The sequence below is a fragment of the Lissotriton helveticus genome, chromosome 5_1 (genome assembly GCF_964261635.1).
Source record: "Lissotriton helveticus chromosome 5_1, aLisHel1.1, whole genome shotgun sequence".
Taxonomy (NCBI): Eukaryota; Metazoa; Chordata; class Amphibia; order Caudata; family Salamandridae; genus Lissotriton; species Lissotriton helveticus.
Window position 1 is genome coordinate 722,055,855 of NC_136065.1, and position 14,423 is coordinate 722,070,277.

Consider the following 14,423-nt stretch of genomic DNA (forward strand, 5'->3'; position numbering starts at 1 on the left):
CGGGACCCAACCGGCCGCATCCGGTCAGGGTCCCCGCTGTTGTTAGATTCAGGGACGGCCGCTGGGCCAACTTCAGTCCCCGGTTCGATCTCCGTGCAGGCCCGATCACCTGGGAACTCCGGAGTTGGCCGCAGATGTCCCGCTAGATCTCCGATGGCGGTATCTGGTCTCGGAGGGCAGGATGGTGTCCAGGATGTTGGGGCCGGCGGACAGAAGCCGAGAACTCACGCGGCCATCTTTGTCGGTCGCGTGGCTCCCCCTGACAGATCTAAAAATCCATAACATAAAAAAACCTCCAACATGGATTCAGTGGTATTTATTTTCTCCCCAGATGTAAAAGTCAAGCAGTGGCAAAACCAATAGGCCTAGATTCAATATGCTAAGATGTATAAAGACAGGAATACACAAGTGTGCATTTCTGCATGTGTTTGCTGTGAGGAGCCAACAGAGTGAGAAGCAAGGAGCCATAAAATAGTGCCTCATGCCTTGTTATGTGTTTTTTTTTGTGAAAGTGGAAGGATATACCCAAGCTAGCATTAGGAGAGAAAACATTACTTCTGAGCCAAGATATCGTAGGCAAATACACAAGCCAATGGTTGAAAGAGGCCGGTTAAAAAAAATGCAGTCTTGAAAACAGGGGGACCGAAAATCCACTGTATTTGTGTTGGGAAAAAATAGATCGTTTACACAGCTGCCCCGTTAATCCCAGGCCTAATAAATTAATAAAGATGACAAACAATCGAAAACTTTTCCAAACATATATAAAACATATGTTTCTAACACTTATTAAACACAGCTCTTTATTTAGAAGATCAAAAAAATCTATGTGTTAATTAAATGTTTAAAATGTTACTTAGGCCTCCATTTAACTTCATGGTACAGCAGAAGTATGATTACAGGGTAGTAGTAGTAATCAAGCTTTATTCGATTTTTATTTAACCCCTTTGCTGCTTCTGACGGCCAACGGACGTAGCACGCACTACCTCCGGTGCTAAACCGCCGCGGTTAATGAATGAATGAGGAAGCACTTGTAAAGCGCCTGGTTACCCGGGGGCATCCCAGCGCCAAGGCTAAGAGAATCATAAAAGCACATAATAAAACATAACATACAGAATTGATAGTCATCTCATTTTTTTAAATCCATTGTTTTCACCCCATTATGGAGGTAGGAATATTAGACCATTTGGCCATCATAATATTATCGATTTTCTGCATTTTACGAAACTTTTCAAGAACACTGATAAAATCCATGTCATATACTCATTTTCTAAAAATTGCAATGTTAAAAACACAAGTCATCATCTTCTAAAACCAATCTTTTTTAAAAGAGGTAATAACCATTTTTTTAATGTATATTGTAAAATTTACAGAAGAGAAGTGCATGGAGTGTCGATTGTTCTATGTTCTAGCATCACAAGGGCATAATTGCTTCACCCTGGCCCAATCATTCATATTCGGGAAACTGATTATTCTATGTAGTGTACCCAATCTAAATCTTGTCAACAATAGTCTGTCATAGCTACCATGCACTTAGATAAAGTATGGTTGAATACTATAGGTTGTTAAAATCAGTTGGTGATGCAGCACTGTGGGTTTGGAAATTTCTTCTGCTAGTCTGAGTGATTCAAGTAGGGACATACTTTGGCGTTCAGTTCTTTTCTTGAGATGGTAGTCATTGTGCTAGATTCCTTATAAAACTTTGGGTAACCTAAGTCATACATGAAATCCCAGACATATTTTAACCATTTCATTCTTATGGCACCAACCATACTTAGAAAATCAGTTAAAATCTCCTGATTTAGATTAGTTTCTGGGCATAGCCATATCCTATACCGGAGCATGATTGGTTCATTTTAATTAAATCTGTTATGAATGAGACCCCCAGTTCCGAGTGGCAGACTTTTGACGATGCGCTGCTCTGGAGTGCCAAAATATATCACAAAAACTGATTTTCAACAATTTGTAAAAACTTTAGATTACAATCTCCCCAAACTCCTGCACCATAGATGGCCATCGAGACGCACTTTGCCCTATAAATTTGTAATAGTACTTGCGGGGGCCTCCTACCTAATTTTTTTGAGAAGGTGACTAGGGCTGCGGTAGTTTTCATAAAATCAAGTTTTCTCGCTTGAGCCCATGTGGCTTTGTGGTCAAATAAAATTCCCAAATAGTTAAAACTGTTAATAAAATCTGTTTTTTGTTCATCAATAAACATATCTCTACATATATTGCTGCCTGAGCCGCACCTCATGACAAAGGTTTTTGTTGTATTCACCCTTAAACCTAGATTGTGCATAAAAGCTGCAAAGCAATCTAATAGTCTTTGAAGGCCCACTTGGATGTGGCACATCAAAACGGCATCATCCACATACAATAACGGTCTACCCCTAAATCCTGGAGCACTCTCCAAAGCCTGTCATGCCTTACACAGTCAAAGGCATTTCTGCATGTTTTTGCAGTGAGGAGCCAACAGAGTGAGAAGCAAGGAGCCATAAAATAGTGTCTCCTGCCTTGTAATGTGTTTTCTTGAGTGGAAGTGGAAGGATACACCCAAGCTAGCATTAGGAGAGAAAACATTACTTCTGAGCCAAGATGTCATAGGCAATTACACAAGCCAATGGTTGAAAGAGGCTGGTTAGAAATATGCAGTCTTGAAAACGGTTAGACCGAAAATCCACTGTATTTGTGTTTGGAAAAAATAGAATGTTTAAACAGCTGCCCGGTTAATTTCAGGCCTAATGAATAAATAAACATGACACACAATTCGAAACTTTTCAAAACATATATAAAACATATGTTTCTAACATTAATTAAATGCAGCTCTTTATTTAGAAAGAGGCAAAGAGCGAACATTTAAGGCGGCGCCCAGCCGTCGAGCCTGCACCACCACGGTATGAGAGGGGGCCATGTAGCAGGATATATCAAGAGCTGCTGCGTGGAACACTTACTGGAGATCAGAGCAGCTACTGAGGATGGTGGCCCATCTAAGGGCTTGAAAGGCACGGAAATTAACGCACCATCAGCGGTTTGAATTTTCGGGACTCCAGTAACCGTAAGGCTTTGGGGACAATAGCCCCGCCCATCAGGGGGCGTATTTTGCACTTATGGATGGTGACCTGAGCGTGCATCTGTGACCGACTACCTCTGAGGAAGAGGGAGAATTCCTTCGAAACGCGCCAGGCAAGTCGCGTTATGGCCGTGTGATCGTAACTGCCTCAGCTGACTGCTCATACTCCTGATTAAAGGCCTGCCACCTTGGTAAATGTTCGAGTGAGGCTCAATCTTTCGGGAAGGCAAAGAGCGAACACTCTTTATTTAGAAGATCAAAAAAATCTACTTGTTCATTAAATGTTTAAATTGTTACTTAGGCTTCCATTTAACTTCTTGGTACAGCAGAAGTATGATTATAGGGTAAAGATTTTCCTGATGGATATAATCCAATTTGATATTTGTACAAATAGTAGTAGTGAAAAGTAATTCATAATATATGATGAATACTATTCCACGCCAGATTTCCCAGCAATTTCTCTCCATGATGCCAGGTAGCTCCATTGAACTACACTGCCTTCCGGCCCCTTGAAAAGTGACAGCACACAGAGCTGCATATAGGTGCTACCCCAATGAGGTCGTTCCTTTCTTCCAAGCTTTTCAGTGTGGGTCCAGAGCTCTGCTCACTACTTTTTTGAAATCTCCTTTTTTACATGCGGTGTGCCAGGCAAAATGTCTCCCTTGAAATTCACAGACTTCAATCTGTTCCACGACTGCAGGAAGCTGATCTTGGTCACAGATCAGCATATGATATCTGCCTGTAGCGGTCTAGGCACAAGCTCTCTGAATCAAAAAGAACAATTGATGGACAGAATGCAGAACAATGTCATACATTCACCCCAGTGCAGAGATCTGGGCCTATATCCATCGTTTTTTTGCACCCCATGGCATTCCAGTTTGAACCCAGCCATATGCAAATAAGTCTTGACCCTGTGCCCAATCGGAACAGTCCAGCCCGAACTGTAACGCTGAAACCGGTCCTAGGATGCTTGTTTCCGGTCCAGGGAGGATCTGGCTTAGCAGTTCGGCCTGGGCTGTTCCCATGAGGCACAGTGTCAAGACTGATTTGCATATGGCCTGGTCTAAACTGGGGTGGCATGGTGAGCAAAAGAATGATGGATTTAACCCAGATCTCTTGACTGGGGGTGAATGTTTTGATTTGTTCTGCATTCAGTCCATCAATTGTGTATCTTTTACATGCTCCCTGATGCACCTGAAGCTAGGTAATGAATGGGAGGCATAATTACACATCTCAGCGTATAAAAAGCGATGTAGGTCACACGCTAACCTTCAAACCCACTCAACTTCGCAAGCGCGCTTCCACTTCAGAGTCCGGTCTTGCTGTTTGCAAGTTAAAGATGAATCCATGGACCAACTGTGCCACTAGTACCAAAGTAAGGCTAGTGCAAAACTAGTGCAAGAAGCAACACTCTTCTCCATCTCATCCCTCCCATGCCAGGAACACAGGGCACAGTTGACACACTAAGGATCTGACTCACTCCAGCAGCATTGTTTAACTCTAAGCCTATTCTGAGGCCAATGTGCCCCAAGTTTGGCAGACCTCGTGGACCCGATAGCAGATAGAGGCCCTAAGGCAGCATCTTCTAAGGATGATTCACACTCCCTCTGGAGTGCCTACTGACCCATGAAGCTGCAGAGGCCAGAGTTGTACCTCCACTGGTAGGATTGGCCGCAATGCCAACTGACCATGTGGTGTCTTCACTCAGCACCTTGGTGGTGCAGACCTATGCCTCCACTTTGGTACCAGAGGCCTTATCATTGCCAACCATCAGGGTGTCAACTCCGATTCCAGTGACACGAGCGCAAGATTTGGTTCTGACACTCATCTTGGATCCAGAAACTAGCTCTGCCCACACCAGGCCTATTTCTCCTTATGAGATTCCAAAGTACAGCACTCAACTCTTTATGATCCGCATTCTCTCCTCTGCATCAGTACTATAGGAGTCTGAAACTCTTGTTCAGGCTGGACACATATATTGTTCAGTGGCTTCAAAATGTCCTACATTATAAAGACGACGATGCGGAGGTGGATAACTTATCCCCTCCTCACAATACTGTTGCTAGCTGGCATTTCCTAGGTCTACAGAATGCCAGTGGACATGAAAATTTCCTGAGACAAAGGTGGACTTCCTACGAGGCCCCCAGCTGTGGAGAGTGCCCGCTTCACATTAGTGGTCCACCGAGCAGCATAAGTGGTAGACGTTCAACTACCCATAGTAGAAACCAAGACAACATTTTTAACAGAAATATTTCTGCCTGGCTTGGTCCTTCCCACCATCAGTGAGGCTCAGACAGAAACCTTGATGGTGACCTAGTATAAGCCATGTTCAGACTCACACATAAGTAATTCTGTAACTGTCTGTCAGAGGCTTGACCCTGTGATCAGGTTTTTCTGACCCAGCACCTGACACCAGATTGCTTGGTAGTTTAGTCATCTTCTAGTAAGATGAAGCCAGACACATTCCCTCCTACTGTGCCTCCTGACAGGAAATCAAAAGACATCAACACTTTCGGGAAAATAGTTTTTTCTTTGGCAGCTTGGCCGTACAGTTCATGCTTACTCTTTGCCTGTTGGGATGATACTCAGATGTACCCACACAGACAAGATGCAGCCAAATGTTTCTTGAGAACTGTTGTAGACATAATAGATTATGCTGAACATGCACTGAGCACCAGTGTGGTGATCCGGCATCATACGTCGATGCGCACCTCAGGATTCTCTGGAGACTTGTGTCCATCCTTGAAGGACATGCCATTCAATGGTTCCCGACTTTTTGTTTAAAAGGCTGAATGTGCATTGTAGCACTTCAAAGACCGCCATGATATAGCAATCTCCATGGGTCTGACCTTTCTTGCTAGTCAGTTCCAGCATCAGTACCAGAGGTTCAGAGGATACTCCTGAGGTCTAGCCTACCACCATTGAAAGCCCACACAAATTGTCCAGCATTCATTATAGCCCTTCACACCTCCAAGCGAAGTAGTGAAGGACAGTTGTGCTACTAAATTATCCTATCCAACTCATCAGTTCCACCAGCAGTACTGGAAGTTCAGAGTGTACTGACAGGGTGTCGCCTGCTAACAGAGACAGCCCTCAAAAGGGTGCGGTGGTGGCAGAAGTCAAGCACACTACAAAGGACAGCACTCTTCCTCTTTTCTTCGCCCACTGCAACAGCATCTAAGCCACTTTTATTCCTCCTCCTTTAAGAAGTTCCCATGGGCAGAAAAAGGAAATGGGTTTTACACCTTCTGCCATCTCTGTGGTTTTCCAACAGTGAACCGAATTCTAACCAGTTGCCTCTGCATAGGATTCACTTCATAGGGCAATCCTTGACATAGTGACATTTGAACATTGTCCACCCCACAGCAGCGTCGGGACATTTGAGGGAAGACCCGGTGCTTAATCCTGGTTTCTACGCAGGCAGTTCTGAAGCCAGAAGGGCTCAAGCTCCAACGTTCCCAGTGTTACAGCGAGCGTTGCCGTGGAACCTTCACCTCAGGTGGGCTCAACACCAGGCAGTGGCAGCTATTTGGATTTGAAAGTGGAGGGGCGTAATGCCAATTAATGAAATTTGGCATGCAAGTGAGCGAAGCAAGCTGGATGTTTCCCAGTGAGGTTTGGAGTAGTGTCCCCCACTCCTGTTGTTGTAATGGAGCAGTTTCTAGCACAATTTCTGTAATAAATGGACCACAGTTCTTAGATGAATTTTTTAAGTAACAGTGATATTTCTTAGGATTTCTGGTTTGTCAAGCAAGCTCAACCTCCCAATGGTGTGGGTACCAGGCTAGACAGCTTGAGATCTCTCATTTATTGTACATAACACATAACAGAGGTTTAAGAATTGCCTCTTGATTCACTAATTTCCTTGTCGTCAGGACCATTCATGTGAGGTCACTCCAGCCTCAGATGAATGACCAGTGAGTGGAACTGTGGGCATCAAGACTAAAACATATTGCTTTTCTTTACAGTGACAGCCCCACCTCCTCTATTTCAATGCTCTCTCATATCTGTATTAATAAATTAAGTCATAGTGAGGGCACTTGGGAATATCGTTCTGCTGACTTTCCTTTAGGTTTGTGCTGTACAAATATCACATATCTTTAAACATAAATATATATTGACATTAAGGCAGAGGCTAGAGAATCTAGTGAGGCAGTGAGTACATTGACAGCAGTGAGTTGCATGTGCTGTGAGGGCAATAAGCGCACTGATGGCTTTAAGTGAGGCGCTAACCAGTGAGTACAGTCAGTGTAATGAGGCTACTGGGACAGAGAGAGTAGCAAGGGATAGTAAAGTTAGTGGGCAGTGAGAGCTGGCAAAAGAGTTGGTTGAGGCTGTGAGTGTTAATACTAGTAGTGAGAGCAGCAAGAGACATTGAGTGCAGAGAAAGGAAAGCATTGAGGGAAGTGGGAAATGATGTCACCAGTTTTCAGAATTCCTCTAGTGGTTGTCAGACAGCATGATCTTGCTTTTTGATTGGCTGATGCTGCATGGTGCATGCCAGTGAATGGCAGCCTCCATCTCTCAATAGTACTTTGGAAACCCTTTCACTCTAAAAATATACATATATATGTTTATGTACATAGCTTCCTATAGCCCGTAGCAGCCCTCAGGGGTGTCAAACCAGAGAAACATTTACAAATTAGAAAAAAATTACCTTGATACATAGAGACAAGAGCCAGACTGTCCTCAGGGGTGTCAAACCAGAGAAACATTTACAAATTAGAAAAAAATTACCTTGATACATAGAGACAAGAGCCAAACTGTAACAATGCATTACTATGAAAAACAATTTATGTTCAGGCAAACAATACATGGCATGCATCAGGCGATCAGAAAAGAAGACCATACAATCTGGGAGTAGTTAAAGAAATTCTGAAAACTGGTGAAGTCATTCCTCATTGCCCTCAATGATTTCACTTCACTACCCTCACTGCACTGTATATTTTGTACTGCTCTTGTTGCTCTCACTACTGACCTGATGTATTGCAAGGCCCTCTCTTGTGTGCTTATAACTTCATTAGCACATATGAGAGCATCTTAAAATATGTGAGCATGGGATGTGTGCTGTAAAAAAAAAAAAGATTCCTTTTTGTACAGTGTATATCCTGAGGTCTCATATTTCAAGACACTAATATGTGCGTTGTACAAAAAAGAATTCCTTTTGTACAGCTCACATTCCGAGCTGGTGCATTTTAAAGGAGAATGAACTGCCTGCATCTTAAGCTCCAGGCCTTAAAGTCCACTCACCGTCGAACTGGAAGCCAATGTAACTGCTTTATACCGTTGGACGTCAGATGATGTTTGGGTAAGTCCAGCAATATTCGAGCGGCCGCATTCTGTAGGGTCTGAAGTTTTGAAAAGTGTCTTGTGCCAGCTCAGCTAAATATTAAAACATATTAATAAGTAAGTATATATATCATATATTATATGTATATGTTTAATGTATTTTTAAATTATATATATATTACTTATAATTTTTAAGCATTCAAAAATATTTTTAACTATGTCTATTTTAATTATATGTATTATTTACTTTATTTTACATATTTTTTTTTAACTTAAATAAAAAACGATATTTTTAAAGATATTTTTGACATCGATATTTTTTCCCCAATATTTTTGTACTTACCATACTGTAGATATGATGTCGTTATTCTTGACTTCGATATTTTTGCTGAGATATTTTTGTAGGTCGATATTGTGACCTTCGATATTTTGTCAGTGATTTGTGAGATATACAGATGTAGGATTTCAGAAAGATGGGAGAAAAACGGCGTTCAAGTGAGACATGACAGAGGAAAGTGGTGTGAAGGGAAGAATGCGTGTGATTGAAACACTATGAAGACCACCACTCCTTCAACAGACCTTAGGATTGTTTGATAAAGTCTCATATTATCAGAATTTAAACATTTTTAATTCTAATTATTCACAACTCAGTCATTATTATTTCTCCTTTATCTGCTTCTATTGCTAATAAGCATTAGCAAAGCCAGTAGGGCTGGCATGTTCTTATGCATGTTTGTAATAGTGTGATATGTATGGATACAATAACAGAAATATCACAGAGAAGCATCAACATTCTGGTCAGTTGGCATGCTATGTGAAGTAAAGGATTTTAGTTTACCTTTTTTAAGTCACACCTCTACAGACATAGGCCATGCCTCTTGAAAAGAATGCTTAGTTATGCTTCTTATGTGACACCTCGTTTAGAGACCCCCCCCCCCCTTTTTTTCTTCCCACTCAATGCTCCGGCGATGTATGTAGCCCTGCACTATAGCTTATGTTCAAGTCTGAGGTTGTTACAGACTTCAATGGCACCACCTGCCGGCGCATGGGAGCAACTGCTATAAAAAATGTGGGATCCAGTCTGACTCTTGGGGATACTCAAAAGGTGGGAAACTGCAGTTAGATAGAGTATTCACCAGAATTATGGTAACCGACGATAAGTACTTGTGATATGACCAGTGTACAATGATTCTTGTTGTACACTTGTATGACACCAAAGTGGTGATCCTAATGCTGCCCCCCTTTTTAACCTTAGTTTGCCATATTCGGCAAAATAGAAAGATATTGAGCTGACCAAATCTCAAAGGTACCACAAGAAATATAATTATGCACCATGTACTGGTCCACAGACCTTAATACAGTGTGAGAATACCGAATATTTGTGGTGTCAAATATCAACTTCAGCTTCAAAAGTGATATCAGAACATTAAGAAAGCCATGTCATGTTAGTTCACATTATGAAGTGATGCAGGCCTGGTTTCTATTAGTACAATTCAAATAAACTTTTGCTAACTTCTGAGTTACTGCTAGATAGGGACATGCCATTGTGAGCCCTTCCTCTGCATATGTAAATAATTGTTTGGTTCCAGGCAACCTTTGGTAGAGGGGAGGTACATTCTCCAGCCAAAATTCTTTAAAAAAATACTCTACTCCATAAACTCCCCCATACACCACCCCAACTCGCTCTTCTCTAACAAGTCCCGGAGTACCTTTTCCAGTGATTCACCCTACCTCTCAAATTCAGAAGTGTTGTACACATAAAATTGTTGAATTGGGTGCTCCACCCCAGCAAGACAAAGTAATTTTGAAAAAAGTGTGGCGAGTTGAGTGCAAGAAGGGAAAGGCAGGGAAAACGGTGGTAAAAGGAGGCAAAGGAGAGTTCTAATGCACCCCCTTGGAAAAAAGTCATAAAAAAGGGATGTAAAATAGATGTAGGAAAGGATAGAGAAGGGAGCTCTTTGAGGGTCTCAGTCAAGGAAAAGAAAGATGCAGTGATTTGCGAAGATCAATATTAATGAAAGAGTTTATTACGAATGCATTTGAAGGGAAACCTTGGACCAGTCCCTCTACTTCCCAAGAACAATGCTTGAGTGGTTCCATCACTGCTTGCAATTCAATGACTAGCGTATGTTTATCTTACAGGTACCTACTGTTGTGCTGGAGAAATACTTATAACACATTTCCTTACTTTTTCCTAGGTACTTCCAGACGAACAAGAATGTTTGGGACATTTCCGGGCAATTATGTAAAACCACTGTACTTATAATGTTGTCATATCTTTGGAAAACATTTAAAAAGCAAATGTAAAACAAGTACACAGATCATTCTATACTGTTAAATCCAATGATTTATGAATGTAAAATATGAGAGGAAATGTAAGAAGTATGTCAATTTTCAGTACAGTACTGGGTTGAGTGTGCAATTCTTTTCTCAAGTCACCTATGAAGGAGGTTAGAGTTTCAATGTTCATTGAAGTAAAGTAAGGTTTAGAATTTACACTATACCTTCCTATAACTTCGCAATTGTTAATCCAGGCTTCAGGCTTAGTTCTGTGGTAATAAGCACTAACCTCTGAGGCAAAATTTAGATATGCATTTGAAGGGAACGAGGCAGGTCTTGTGTATGTGTTAAAGGATAATTTCTGAAGGGCAATGGTCATAAAATATCTGTGTACTATTGTGCATTTTGTTAAGGGGTACTGTATGTGTCCTGCCAATCCGAACTGTATAGTCTGTCCTTTTGTTCTTCATAACTTACCACATCAAGCAATATTGAGTTAATCCAACCATCCGCCTTATAAACAAGGGATACTGTATAATTGCATCTTAACCTGCACCACCTTAATAATGACTACTAGGTTTGTTGGGTATGTATCTTTCTCCAGTTAATGTACTGGGGATAAGCAAGCACACTGTTTTCCTTTAAAATATATTTTATGGAGTTTGAACAGATCTGATCCAATAAGGAGAGCCTTTTCTGACTAATCTAGGGATTGCCCTTTTGATGTAATATATGTTGCTATTAACATAGACAGAATACAAACTCCACCTATCGACCAAGGGTCCAACTCCCACTAGATCCAGATGCAACATCAGATGCAACATTCTTTCTCTACTTGCTTCAACAGTCGACTTGCCAGCGAACCCAAATTGAGCTCTTGCCATTAGGACTATCATTTTGTAAGCAAAATATCGGACTATCTAAAAGCTACAAATCAAATACCAGAGGTCTCTACTTCAGTTTTGTCATAACAAAGACTATTTAATAATATAAAATGCCTATTTTTATGCTAATGCTTTTATACAGATTTATTAACAGTAATTACAGCTAACTGTTAGCATGACTTGCAATACATTTTGATATATTAGCCATGCTTTCTACGGGAAAAGACTACTTTTGCAGTCTCCTCTGAGGCTGCTTGGGGAGAAAATAGTGCTTCTGACTTACAATTGTAAATATGTATATTTAGCTCTGTACAGAACATGTATTTACATTGTATAGAAAAAATAATTTAAATGGTTTGAGTGAAAAAAAAAGAAAAAAGCATTTGTGAAGATTTTGCATTTTATTTAAATGAAGAATTTCAGTGTAACTTCACATGAAGAGTTTAGCACAAACTACATTATATAACTGCTCCGAAATTGAGAAAAGGGCACTTGTATCACATTTTCAACTACTTTAACCCCTGATATATTTTATTTTTATTTTTCTGCTTTACCATGTTCTCGTTGGTATTTACTTCCATGTTTAGAAGTGAATAACACAAAATACATGAGAATCACAGCCTTATACTGATTGTAACCATATCAGTTAACAAAATTCTCATTTATCACCTCACTAAGCACATTGCAATTTATTTTGAGTGAATGTTTTCCCTTTTGCAGTGCATTATGACTTGAGCAAAATAAATGAAAGCATTTCATTATTATCACTTATTTCAAGCACCTTATTTAATACCGTGTGTATATTTGATATATTTTAAAAAACTGTACTGAACCATAAATGACTTTTCAAAATGAGCTGCCAACTTTGGGAATCCTAGAAGCAATTAAATACTAGTGGAAAAATAGTTAAAAATATCTATAACCTGAAAGTGTTTGCATGGAAGTTCTTTATCGTTGGCCGTAAACTCCATGAAAATTTCGAAAATATACAAACACAAAACAAATTATATCATCATGCCTCAAATTTGCGCAACCTATCATCACATTATCACAAGACATCAATGAGTTAACATGCAAAAGTCTATTATCTGTCGGGGCTGGGGCTCAGTGAAAAAAACATCCTAAAACCATGAGCTGTTTTTGCTTAGTACCTTTGTTTAACACTTATCTTCTAAGATCACCCTTCCGTGCTTTAAATTTCAGATTAGCTGTCACAAGGTTGTAGCTAAGTCTCAGAATTGTTTACTCTGTGTTTATACGTTATAAATGTATTAGCTAAATAAAAGTAGCAGTCATAAGCATTAGTACAAAATGCAATTTCCTCTCACCCACAGCAATCTTCTCTTTTTCAGCAGTAATCTAACTCAGAATACTCAGCATTTGGTTCATGTCTAATGCTGTATTTTTTGGCCTGTTGATACTTCCTTGCCATTTTCATGAATGCCATCCTGTTTAATTGCACAGGGCCATACTCGCTGTCCTGTCGCTCTGCATTTCCCTGGTAGAGGCTGCTTTCCGTGCACAATGGGCTATAATGACTCAACCATACTCACTTAGCCTCATTTTAGTCCAGACCTCCCCTAGTGTGAGACCAGTTTGAAAATGTTTCCCAGGGCTGATTTTGGTTTCCAGTCCAGCCCTGATGCAGTGGGATGCAATTCATGGCAAGATAATATAAAGGATGTCCTCTGTGCCTCACTAATCTTGGCACAATCTCGAAACTTTGTTATCTCCACCCACAGGGGTCTTTGTCTCGAACTGAGGTGGAAATCACTAATTTTCTAGTATTTTATTGATGGTGAAGCAAATTTTGCCACACAGTAATGACAGAGGAATAGATTGCAAACCATGAAGGTTTATTAAAATATTAGTAAAATTACATCTCAAATCAAATCTATAGAGTAAAATCGATATTCACTTGGAAACAGCATGCATGAATGAATATAATCCAAGCATTACAAATAGGCTTTCCTGTTTTCAGTTTGTATTTTTGGTAAATTCTGGTGGGTTTTTTTCAGTGTTTTCAATACCTTAAAAAAACAGTGGTTCTCATGTAGGGGATTTTCGTGTATAGTCATAATCATGTGAATAGTCCCATCCATGTACGTGGACCCTGCAGCACTTCATTAGATATATCTTCTTAAGTTGTCATCTTCTGCCTTTCTTCAGGAAGGCCTGCATAGACACTTAAGAGATAAAAAGACAATAATGCAGCCTAACCTACCAGGCTACACTGGACATTACTTCATCTTGAAGTGAAAAAAGATAGCCAGTTCAACTTTTAAATTTAGCAATTTTCTGAGTTTTAGACATAGAAAACTCCTCATCACAAAACTCCTTTTTTCATGATAGAGATGAAAAGGATTGGACAGAGAAGCCCCCATAGGCTGGCGTTATGTATCTGTAAATGGATACCGTGCTTTTAAGAGTCTCCAAAGACCCCCGGTATCCCATGATACACAGCCAGAGGATGTTACTTTCAGTTCTTTTTTCCGGCTCCTGCTAGCAGGACCCTGGAGCATTGAGCTCTACCATTTTTGGCATTCCATCCAAATTTTAATTCAGTATTTGGATGTTTGCAGCTTCACTCAACATCTTTGGCCTTTATCTACCTTCTGCTGTACTTTTTTGGCAGAATTTCTACAGGTTTCTTGTCAAAATGCCTTCTCTGTTTGACAAGTGTCCTGACTGTGGTAGGAAGAAGGCCAAATCTGATGCACACAGAGTCTGTATTCTGTGTTTGCCTGTCTCTCATGTGCCTGACACCTGCTCTATTTGCAAGACCTTTTCTAGGCACACCCTGCGTGACAGGGAGAAGATTAGGCTCCTAGGGTTGGAGAATAGAAGACAGAAGGCAGCATCTACTGCCTCTGGGCAAGGAGAGGGTAAGTCCTCTACCAAAA

At 40.6% G+C, this 14,423-nt stretch overlaps 1 protein-coding gene across 41 annotated transcripts in view; it reads left to right on the forward strand.

Annotated features, from left to right (window-relative positions):
- The window catches only part of SORBS1 (sorbin and SH3 domain containing 1), a 1,860,906-nt gene extending 1,848,622 nt beyond the window's left edge, over positions 1–12,284 (forward strand). For all 41 annotated transcript variants that reach the window (XM_078643144.1, XM_078643174.1, XM_078643143.1 and 38 more), the window contains one exon: positions 10,555–12,284. In XM_078643144.1, the coding sequence (XP_078499270.1) occupies positions 10,555–10,622 (68 nt within the window). In that variant the 3' untranslated portion in view covers positions 10,623–12,284. The remainder of the gene's footprint in view (positions 1–10,554) is intronic.
- Positions 12,285–14,423: the final 2,139 nt, after the last annotated feature.